The sequence below is a fragment of the Crocodylus porosus genome, unplaced genomic scaffold (genome assembly GCF_001723895.1).
Source record: "Crocodylus porosus isolate Cpor-Errol unplaced genomic scaffold, CroPor_comp1, whole genome shotgun sequence".
Taxonomy (NCBI): domain Eukaryota; kingdom Metazoa; phylum Chordata; order Crocodylia; family Crocodylidae; genus Crocodylus; species Crocodylus porosus.
The window spans coordinates 35181903-35193943 of record NW_017728947.1 but is presented as its reverse complement, the minus strand read 5'-3'; the positions used below and the strand labels follow the sequence as shown (position 1 = coordinate 35193943).

The 12041-nt window shown below is 40.7% G+C and overlaps 1 protein-coding gene across 3 annotated transcripts in view; it reads left to right on the top strand.

Moving 5' to 3' along the window:
* The window catches only part of TRAF6 (TNF receptor associated factor 6), a 35752-nt gene extending 24586 nt beyond the window's left edge, over window positions 1-11166 (top strand). For all 3 annotated transcript variants that reach the window (XM_019552109.1, XM_019552110.1, XM_019552111.1), the window contains 4 exons: window positions 202-360; window positions 1828-1899; window positions 4677-4754; window positions 6168-11166. In XM_019552109.1, coding sequence (XP_019407654.1) covers window positions 202-360; window positions 1828-1899; window positions 4677-4754; window positions 6168-7049 — 1191 coding nt within the window. In that variant the 3' untranslated portion in view covers window positions 7050-11166. The remainder of the gene's footprint in view (window positions 1-201; window positions 361-1827; window positions 1900-4676; window positions 4755-6167) is intronic.
* Window positions 11167-12041: the final 875 nt, after the last annotated feature.

Genomic DNA, 12041 nt, shown 5'->3' with positions numbered 1-12041 from the left:
CAAATGCTGGCTGTCATTAAAGTCAGTGGTGCCCTGCCAATGTGTATAAGTGTCTGTGTAGACCAGTCACTCTGTGGGCTGGTTGGGCAACAAAGAAAGGCCTAAAAGTGCTTTTCTATTATTTTCAAGGCTAATTAGAATGTGGTACCTGAATTTTTCATTTTGTTTTTAATACTATGTCCTCTTATTGCTGTTATATAGGAGCATCAGTTGCAGTGTAACTTCTCATGTGTGGAATGCCCACAGTGCCTGGGCTCCTTCCAGAAGAATCAGATGAAAGAGCACATGACACAGGAATGTCCACGGCGGAAAGTCTGCTGTCCCAACTGTGCCACATCTATGGCTTATGAAGATAAAGAGGTGAGGATGGAATCAGTAAGGGATGTTTTTTAGTTTGCTTCAGAAAGAAAGCAGTTTCTTCTGCTGTGCTTACCATACAAAAGTTGTGGGCTCCTAATTGTCTTTAGGTGTTTGTACACATCGTGTTTTTTGCCCTTTCTTGCAGTGCAGTGGCATAACTTTGCACAAGCAGGTTTTCCAGTTGCTTTAAAAGTCTTTCTAGTGCATTAAACTGAAACCCCTTGGACATAGTTTAGTATGGTTTGCTGCGAATTAAAGCATTGTGTCCATGGATTTGTTGTGTGCAAATGCAAAGGCAATGAAAGACATGTAACGAGCCTCTTTGTCCACCAGGTGGTGATGTGGCTTTTTTGAAGTCCACCTCTTTGAATTACTGCCACTTCTTTTTTTTCTTGTGCCATGTACCAGCTCCCTGCTCCCACAGCTGCATAGCAGAGCCCAGGGTGAGGGTCCCTGGGCCAGGGAGGCAGCACAGGGCCATCCTACTCTCCTGCAGCGCCAATCAGGAACTGGGCTTAATTTGTTTGAAAATCTAGTATGCACAAACGCTGATACGATGGTCCAAAATAAACAAGTTTAAATTTTATAAACCTATTTAAATTAATATGGATTAAACCCCATCATGAGAACAGGCGCACTTCAAGGGTAGGTTAAAGAGTAGCCTTCTTTTGAAAAGGGTCATACTTATCTCACCATTCTTGGGGACTGTACAGTGCATAGATAGGTAAAAGTGTTTGCCTAAAAAGAAATCATCAACTTTTTTTTTTTTTTTAGCTTTACTAGGAGTTGCAACAATGTCACTATCCTACAGCAACCTTTTTAAAAAGACCTGAAATAACCAAAAGGCAAAAATCCTGATAGATATGTTTTCTTTTCCTGCGCTCACTCATGCACACATGCTCACTCGTGGCCTCGCTCTGTCTGCTCAAAATAAGCATGGTGCTGAGGGAGCTGTTCACCCATCTATAGATTTATCCTTAGCGTAAGAGACTAGAAATAGTTCTGTGTTATGTTCCTAGCTCTAAATCTAATGTTGGTGATCTAGGACACATTACCATTTTGGGGATCCAATTTCCTTACTTGTAAATGGGCCTGGCATTTTAGCCTTTTTGAAAAAAACAGATTTGAATGGAAGCTGCTATGTAAATGAATGTTATCACATTTGTGGTGTTTGTTGAGTAGTAAGACTTTTTTTTTATTAATTTAAAAACTAATTCTAATACAAGAACAGAATAAACCCCTGAAAGTGTGGATACTTGTATATTCAGGGAGAAGAAAATGAGGAAGGAAATCTGTTCAGTACCTTCCTATTTCCTGATTTAAAACTACCAAAATATAAAGCTTGCTTAAAAAACAATCAAGAATTGGTCATCTAGAGTACAGGGTACTCAGTAACAAATTCTTTTTAACTTTCTGTGTTTAACTAATTGGTTCTTATCTTCTTTCTCACCTCTTCAACAACTGAAGCATCATGAACAGCACTGTCCACTGGCAAATGTGTTTTGTGAATATTGTAATACTGTGCTCATTAGAGAACAGGTAAGTGGCTGTCTTTCTCCATATGTCCGTATTGACTCGGGAAGCAGTCCAAATATGAAATAAATACCTTAATGTCAAATGGAGGTAATGGCAAGAAACAGCCTATTAATTGGAAATGATTTAAGATTTTTACTTTCCCATTTAAATTTCTGACTTTATTATAGGTCAGATTGTTTGTGCATGTAAGTGTAACACCACTTTTGTTTGAAATTCAAGGAAAATGTAAATGTTGTGTTTTGGCAGCAAATTATGCTGTTCAGAAATCCTTCCTCCTGACAAGGCTAATGAGTGTATTAATATTCAGGCCTGGCAATAATGGCAACAGAGTGAAGTGAAACAGGAATCCAAGTAGACCTTCATTTATCTACTGTTTATGGTTAAACCTGGAAGGACCAGTTGCTTCAAGGCTATAATAAGTCCTGCTGTCATGTGTGCGTTTTTTGGCATTTGTACACATGCACGCACCACAGTGGCGAGTGCTTTGAGAAAGCACCTGGCGCTGTGATGCCTGCAGTTATATATGTAGTCATGTGCACGCCACCACTGAGAAAATGGTGGTAGAGCACTCTTGAACTAAAATATATCAGAGGCACTTGCATTCAAAAGCACACCGTCCCCACTTTCTGCACACTGACGTGCATTTCACCACTTATACAACTTGCACCACAGCACAGTGCACATCAGCTTGCGTGTGGAGCAGACTCAATTAATCCCTGCACAAAAATGTATGTGTTTGAATGCCCATTGTGTAGAAAGTGTTCATTGTCACTGTCATTGAAAATCTTCTGTCAGACCTTCTTGGTCAGCAGTTCATGCAAACAGTGACTAAGATGCAAGCTGGTATATGATAATGATTACCCTGTACTGTTAAAATCTCGTAAAGGATAGCCACCTGTTCAGGTTTTGATTCATGTTATCAGTTGCAAGAGTGTTCCACCAGTTGTCAGAAAGCTACGAGAGGGGCAAATACAATCCTAGGCATAACCTGAAAGAATTTGGCTTGCTTAGGCTTTTAGAATAGAGATTGAGAGAGGAGATGTTTGCTTTCTGTATATGTATCAGGGATGAATACAAGAGAGGAAGAGAAAGTATTTAAGCTAAAGAAGAGTGCTGGCATAAAAACCATGTCTGTTAACTGACTGGGAATAAATTTATGTTTGGAATTATGAGGAATGAGATTTTGGAACAGTATTTCCATAAAAGGACTGGAGTAAAAATACCTAGCTAATTTGAAGGTGGAACTTTATCAGTTTATGAAAAGGGTTATAATGTTATGATGCTCTAGCCTAGGGGTGTCCAAACTTTTTGAATGTAGGGCCGGATCATGAATATTTTATCACCCAGTAGGCCAGCGAGCTATATTCAAAGACCTCACAAGAAGCAGTATCACCTCAGGAAGTGATGTCGCATGACCTTTGACACCAGTGAAGTTGCAGGAAGTGAAAATGAAATGTGGCTTAAAATCCAAATAAAAACAATATAAAAGCACAATGAAACAATACCAAACACTTGACTAAAATAAACACTTCCGCTTCTACTCGCTTCTCAATGAATGAAAGAAGGAAGCATAATGCAAGTCGACAGATCAGATGTGGAAAAGATATCAGCCAGAGTGGAAACTAATCAAAGCAACAAAATATGGGCATTTTTGAGAATAATCTTCAAGAAGATTTACTTTTATTGAATTAATAACTTGTTAGTAACACATCTTTAACAAGCAGTAGCAAGTTGAACCCCCAATCCTGCACAAAGAGAAATGGAAGCAAACACAATATGAACACTGGACAGTATTTTTACAAAGATTTTTACCTGCTCCAAATTTACGTTGGAGCCCAGATAATTCATGCTCTATTCTTGAGCATATTGTTCAGTCTTAAACGAGCATACAGCACAGTTGCAGGGGTCTTAACCACAGCTTTCTCCCCCTGTGCAGCCCAGGCAGCCCATCCCGTCCCCTATCAAGCAGTGGCTTCCCCATGTGCTGCTGCACTTCCCCCTACCTGCGCCAGCTGGTCCCAAAAGACAGGAGGCTCCACCATCGCTTCTGCTGGCCAGTGCCGACACAGCCGGATGTGCCCAGCAGCACGTGGGAAACTAGCGTCAGCCGCATGCTGCTGTGGATGGGATGGGCCCAGCCAGGTTGGCACCAGCCAGGAAAAGCAGCATGCAGCTGAAGCCGGCTCCCCACATGCTGCTGGGGATGGGAGGAGGCTGGCCAGGTTGGCACCAGCCAGCAGAAGCAGCGGCAGAGCCGTGTGCCACTTGGGACTGATCTGCGCAGGTAGGGGGAAAATGCAGCTGAGCCCCTACTGCCCCAGCTCATCCTGTCCCGAGAGGCACATGATTACTTCTCTTCCCACACGTACCGCGTCAGCTGTCAAGCTGATGCCGTGTATGTGGGAACCTTGTCCCTTCCCCAGCCCTTCGACAGCCATTAGGAATCTACTGAGGGGTTGAGGGAGGAACAAGGGGTGGGAACGAAAGTAAACAGTGTTTACTTTTCATTTCCCGTTGCAGCACCTTGGGCCTTGGAAAATGCCTTGGCGGTCACATGGCAGCCCATAGACCGTATGTTGGACAAGCCTGATCTAGCCTGAAACTGGATTCATTAACCCAGGAGATGCCTCCTAGTCGCATGTACTTAGTTGACATGTGGGTACTTCCACATGTCAGCTAAGGTAATCATATCTTTTCTGATATTAGAAAACTTTGATCTGAAGAAAATATAAGATTTTTAATGTAAGGTATTTTAATCTTAACTCTGACTTTGTTTTTAGATGCCTAATCATTATGATAATGACTGTCCTACAGCCCCAGTACCGTGTACTTACAGTGCCTTTGGATGTCCTGAAAAGGTAGGTCTATTCTTATTCCGCAGTTGCAAGGAGCACGTTGCTCTCTTACCTGATGCTAGGTACAGTTGATCTTGGCTTGGTCCTTTCCACAATGCCACTCAAAATCAAGTGGTGGCCTGACTTAGCTCCTGTAGAAATCAGTAAGGGCAGGGTAGGAACATTGACAGAAGGTTTTTGAGTGCTAAGTTGTGGTGATTTTTTTTTTCCTCACCTGTGTCGATTCATAAGTATATTTTGTACTTGTACAACTCCTGAAATATAAGAGAAATTTAATGATGTGAATCGCATCTCCATGATCCCCAAATTATTTTATTTCATTTTTGTGAAAATACTAATTTGCTAAAATATTCCCATGTTCTGTGGTCACCTTGCCTCCTTTTAATCATGTAATTTTTCTCTTCACCTTGCTGCTCCCTAGCTTTTTTGAGCATCTTCATATTTGGGTTTCCCATTACAGCAGTGCCATGTAGGGACTGTAGTGCTGCAGTATAAGAAAATATTAAATCCATTTGTCTGAAGGAGAAAAAATCACCAGCACACTTACAGGCTAGGGGAGGACCTTCTTAGCAGCACAGCAGCGGAAAGGGATCTCTGAGTCATTGTTGACACCAAGATGAACATAAGTCGTCGATGTGACAAAGCAGTCAGTAAAGCTAACCATGCTTTATCATAGATTAGCAGGTGCATGACAAACAGGTCCAGGGAGGTGATACTTCCCCTCTATGCGGCATTGGTCAGGCCACAGCTGGAGTACTGCGTCCAGTTTTGAGTGCCACGCTTCAAGAGGCATGTGGACAACCTCGAAGGTTCAGAGGTTGTATGGTTAGAGGCCTGCAGGCAGAGTCCTACAAGGAGAGGTTGAGGGCCCTGGATCTCTTCAGCCTCCTCAAGAGAAGGCTGAGAGGTGATCTTGTGGCCACCTACACATTCATCGGGGGAGGGGGCAGCAGCAAGGAATAGGAGGTGCTCTGTTTACCAAGGCACCCCTTGGAGTAACTAGGAACAATAGCCACAAACTGACAGAGAGCAGATTTAGGTTAGACATCAGGAAGAACTTCTTTATGGTAAGGGTTGCCAGGATCTGGAATAAGCTTCAAAGGGAGGTGTTGCTCTCCCTTACCTTGGGGGTCTTTAAGAGGAAGTTAGACATGCACCTGGCTAAGGTAATCTAACCCCAGCGCTCTTTCCTACCCAGGGTGCAGGGGGTCAGACTTGATCTTCTGATATCCCTTGCACCCCAAACATCTATCAGTTCTGCAACTTGTCTTCAGTTTCATTGCATCTGATAGTACTGACCACATTCCTATTATGTACAGCTGTTTGGTTTTTTTAAGCCAAATATTTGTGATTCAGTTGCATGAAATGTTGCCAATTCTTGTTATGTTCATAATGTCACATCTCTTTAAACTCTAGATGCAGAGAAATGAATTGGCACGCCACATGCAGGAATTTACTCAGGTTCACATGAGAATGATGGCTCAGACTCTCCTAAGTATCAGTGTGACTGCCGCAGTTCCTGTATCCTTCTCCAATGGCCCATCCTTTGAGCCAGGCCTCTTCTCCCACCCTTCGTCTTCCCCATATGAGTGCAACCCGGAAGTAGAGAACTTCAAGGAGACAATTCAGCAGTTGGAAGGTCGCTTGGTAAGACAAGATCACCAAATCAGAGAGCTGATTGCTAAAATGGAAACTCAGAGTAGTAACATGGTTGAGCTCAAACGTACTATCAGAAACCTAGAGGGGAAAATTGCTGAAATGGAGGCACAGCAATGTAATGGCATTTATATCTGGAAGATTGAGAATTTCTCTTCACTTCTGAAAGCCCAAGAAGAAGAAAGGCCTGTTGTGACACACAGCCCTGGCTTCTACACTGGAAAACCTGGCTACAAACTCTGTTTGCGTCTGCATATCCAGTTACCAAATGCTCAGCGTTGTGCTAACTTTATATCCCTTTTTGTCCATACTATGCAAGGGGAATATGATAGCTACCTGCCTTGGCCGTTCCAGGGCACCATACGGCTTTCTATTCTGGATCAGTCTGAAGGACCTGAAAGGCTGAATCATGAAGAAGTAATGGAAGCCAAACCTGAGCTGCTAGCCTTCCAGAGACCAACAGTCCACCGCAACCCAAAGGGTTTTGGTTACGTGACTTTCATGCACCTGCAAGCTCTGAAACAAAGAACCTTTGTAAAAGATGATACCCTTCTTGTGCGCTGTGAAGTTGTAACACGATTAGATTTTAACAGTCTCCGGAAGGAGGGATTTCAGCCTCGTAGTACTGATGGTGTAGTGTAGTCTGTACTTTAACCAGAAGAATCCTGCTTCCCTTCCACAACAGACTATAGGGACAAAACGTACGGTCAAAGAGATTTTCCGGTAATGTAAAAAAATTTCATGAGAAGACCTTATGACTGAAACAGCGTGTCTCTACAGAACAGTATGGTTGTTTTTTGACTCAATAGGACCTGTTTGACTTTGGTATAAGATTTCATTCCCACTACCCTCTTCATATGTTGTGTGTGTAAATACTCATAATTGTTCTTTATTAACCTATTAAGCTAACTGAATGGAGCAAGGATACATTTTCAAACTTAAAACTTCTGCAGAGGAATTTCATTAAAATGCTTTTTGCCATGAGGAAAATGGGTCTGCTTGGCTGGTGGTGGTGATAGTAGATGTACTTGTTCCTAGATGCCTAAGTGATACACTTTACATATACAGCCTATAGAGAGCGTCCTAAACTATTAAAGCCAGCCCTGTTTTGCTACAGACCTCAAGAGAGATTTTACCATGGAGTTCAAACAGTTTCTAAATTGACATAAAATCTAAATGGCAAGAATAAAGGAAGGAAGCTGAAGTTTCAGCCTTTATAGTTTAGCAAGGGAATTGACTATGCTTTTCTTGGAATCTGAGGTGCAGTTAGAATTTGGCCCACACAGCATCTAGGTAAGACGAGAGAGATTTGCCTTCTCCATTCCTGGAAAATACCATTTAAAGTGTTTGGTGTAGATGCTTGGATTTCTGAGAAGCATTCTTATGCAGTACTGCCCTAGAGAAGAATAAGTGATTCTTGTTTCTGGTGGATGTTCTGAGCTCACTGAAGATATATCTGTAGAAAACAAGACTTTCAGACTTCCCTATAAGTTTCTTAGCCTTTTGTTAATTAGTTAATTTTGTCAGTCTTTTGTAAAAACATGGCTGACGTTCTTGTTCCAAGCTACTTTAATGTGCTGATGGACAGGTTGGCTCACTAGGACTATAGGCCATTTTTCTGTGGTGTTAGGAGCTCATCCTAATGCCAAATATGTTGTGTTTTGACTTGATGCATGAATGAAGAGGAGGGAGCTATATACTGAGTGGTTTACATTTTTTTTTTTTCCTTTGATCACACATGACATGCACCCAATTTAAACCAAAGACCTAAAATCATTCCTATGCAGGTGGCACGAAGTGCCTTAGTGAACATGTAATGGCTGGTTCATTCACTAGTTCTCAGCATATAGTTGCCCATTCAACAAGTAACAGTTGCATTTGACTCTGATTATACAATGTTCCTGGGCGTAGTATCCAAGTCCTACTCGCTTCCCAAAAAAGAGGAGGTTTGTAGTCTCCTAATACTACTGTGTGGGGAAGCTTACTTGTTCACAAAATAAACTACCAAATTCTGGCTTCCATAGTAAAACATTTCATAAACACTAAGTTAATTAAAAGTCCCGAGATTTTTAAGGAAGTGTCCATTATCTAGGTTCAGTACTGATTTTCCTGAATCCTGTATAAATTATTTATCTTAAGCAGTCAACGTTTTTAAGTTCTCTGGTGCTAATGGAGTTTAACATTTTACAGAAACTTACCAGTTTCATAGTCTTAGTCTTGTTATCCATACATGCTTCTATAGGTTTAAGAAGAAAAACCCAAAAAACCCTTTTCTTTTCTTCTGAAGGCTGTGTAAACTGTTAGACAATATAAGGCAAAAGACAGACCTAAACTGCACCCAAACCTATATCTCCAATCAGCTCAGGATATACTTTTCCAAGTGCAGTCTGACCCAGTCACTCTTTGTGCAGATCCTGATAAGGGTAAGCTAAATATTGGGTCTTTTCTAAGCAACCCCCCACAAAAAGCCCACACTGGAAAGGAAGGTCAGTTAACGTACAATAACCCCAGTAGGGTAAGACGCACTATATTATCACAACTTATTTTTTGCCTGTTTGTCTAAGATCAGAATTGTGAAATGCCCTGGCAGAGCACTGAGTTCATGGTGTCTCAATGAAGTAAAACATGCTAGTAATTGGAGCCTACCAGTGGTACGGGAACACTGGTGTAGCCACTCGGTGGCTGTACTCTTCAAACATAGACACTCTTGACAATGGGGGAATGCTGGTGACTTGTTTGAGTTGGTATTGAAGGGAGTGTGCTATTTAACTGTGTGTGTTTGTTTGTTATTTATGTAGGGGCCTCTTGTGTTCAAAAGGATGACCTCCCATTTTGAATCCCTTTTAAGAAGTTTGGCCGGGTAGAGTAATTGTGCCAAACTAGATAGATAGTATGTAAAGCAGCTGCTCATGTAAAGCAGCTGCATTATCACTTGCACAGTATTTTAAGACATATTAGTTCTCTCCTCTTAGAGCTGTCCATCATGTCCCAGTACAGATTTCTCTCCCTTTTCCCAGCTATCATTTATAGAGTCATATATTTTTGGAGATGGGGAGAGAGGAAAATTTCGAACAGATTTTTGGTACCTTGTCCTTCCATTTTCCCCTCTGTTTGATAACCTTAGCTGTAATTTAAAGTATCAATGCCTGTGCCTCTTATTATAGCGGTCTTTATGGAGTTTGTTTAACACATCTATGAGTTCATAATCCATGGTCTTTAAAGTCTCCTTGCACTATCCTTATAAATCTGGTGAGACAGTCTTACAAAAGTTCCTGTATTTACAAGTATAATAAGCTGATTTTTAAAATATTCTACTTTTTGACATAATTAAAATACAACTTGGTGATAGTTCTCTTAAATATGTAAGATTTTATTATTTAAATTGGAATAGGATTGTAAATGACAAAGCATAATAGAAGTAGGAAATATGGTGCGTGTGACGCATTATACTCTGCCTGTGGATCATTAACACTAGCTGCTGGTATTGTACTTTCTGCGTATTTAAAGTTTCTAATGTAGAGTTTGAACTCGGTACAGGACTGATGCAACCACAAAGAAAGCCTACATGGGAGACATTCAGAGCTGATACCCTTAAACATTGGTCAGATTACTTCTTTTAATCATCCTTAGTTGCTAATACAGAATTAACTCATCCGATTGACTTTTACAAATGCTCTAGCTGCAGTTCTAGAATTGTTTTTGCATGTCACACGTGAGAATGTAAGTTCAGTTTGTGGAACGAAATGAATACAATTTAAGTGCTAGACTACTGAGTTGCCATCTCAGATATGTCTTGATTGTGAAATGTTAATTTAACTGTTTTGAAGTTGTTATTGTTGAAGAAGTGAGAACTCCGTGCTGAGGTATATAGTGTTTAAGTGTAACTGCTCCACCCTACCAGTCTAATTTTTCTTTTGAGAAATCATTTATGCTGTGATTAATAGAATCAAACATGAGAGATCCAGGACCAGAAGCAAAAGAGCTTGTGCACCGCAACTGCCACAAACTTCTAAAAAATTCTGAAATAAAGCTCATCTAAACCAAATGTGAAGCAACGTGTTCACTGCCCTAGTTTGCAGCTTCACACTTTGTTGCACAATGTCAATGTAGGCTTACTACACAGTGTTCTCTATTTATGATTATCATGCCATTTTACAGTATTGTAAATACATCAGATCTTATGATTTTAGAAGCAGGTTTTAATTTCCTTTTCCTTTAAATGTCTGTTGTCTCTCTGGAGACCTGAAGTATATTTATAAATTCAAACAGCCTTAATGTGTGTTACATGCGTGTGCTTGCCACGTTGCTGCTGTCTGCATTTTCCGGTATAATGTATTGCAAGTGCAGCTTTCTTTTTGCCCCTCAAGGTGTCGCCCTGCAGGGCGGGAAGTAGTGGAGTTACCACTGCTATATATGTGTATATATGGTCATATCTGTAAGATGGAAAGACTCATTCCATTAGCTGCCTATAAACCCAATGGTCCTATTTCCTGAGGGATTTAAATTTGGTATTAAATAAAATGAGGGTAGCCTTTTGGTTTTGATTTTATTACATACTCTTTATCATAAAGTATACTGATACTCCGGTGCAAAACAATGGTTGGTGTTATGATCTGACATGTTTGAATGCAAATCATTATGTATGTGCTTCTGGTTTCCTAGAAGTGTTGATAGATTGATGTTTAATATATTTTATAACTAATGCACAGCCATATTTCTGACCAATATTTTTAAATAAACTAATTAAACTTTTGCAGTAGAAGTTGCATTTATATTCATACCTAAGACTACCTAGAGGAATTACTAGTTAAAGGATCTAGAATGAATTAGCATAGTAGTCTCCAAACTTGTGGATTGCAAAGCTCTTAAGGACTGGCTCACTCGTATGGTGCATGATCTTCTTGATTACAACTATCAAAATCAAAAGATGCTGAAAAATAAATTTGAATAACCAGTGTCAGTAATTACCATAAACTAGTGGACTGAATTTGTCATCAGTGAGAGAAGAGGTGGTATGCATGATTGTGAATGGAAGGCAAGGTAGCCATGGGGAAAAAGAGACATTAGGAAGTGGTTTTTTGAGGGGCTAAATCTGCAATTTAGCACCACCTCCTCTGCATGCTTATTTATATTCACAGTACTACTCCAGTGGGTTTACCCACATCTCAGGCCCTTGAGCTCAGAGACCTTGGCGGGGGGAAGGGGAGGTCCTAGCAATACCTACGCAGCATGCATGTGACGTGTATCAAAGTTGTAAGGACAATACATTATGTTCTTGAGTTCTTCTTAACTGTCTCTGTCCATACTGTCATGTTCTTTCTAGTCTCACGAGGATGCATTTGTCTTACAGCCCTTCTTAAAGCCTTTTGTCTTAGAGGTCTGTTTGTTTCTTTTGCTGGAGGAAGCAATCTAACCTTTCTGTACTCAAAGCCATTTAGTGTTGTACAGTGAGGGGGGTTATGTTGAACATCTTTGGGACTCCTTATTCCTCTGAAATTCAGACACTTGTCAAAACAATCTTTTGTAAGTGTAAAGGGGGGTGGGAGGGGGAATTATGGTATGCAGAGGGGGGGAGACTACTTCCTGGGCAGCTCTAACCTAAAACTTGAATGCTTGAATCATGCTTGAAACCTT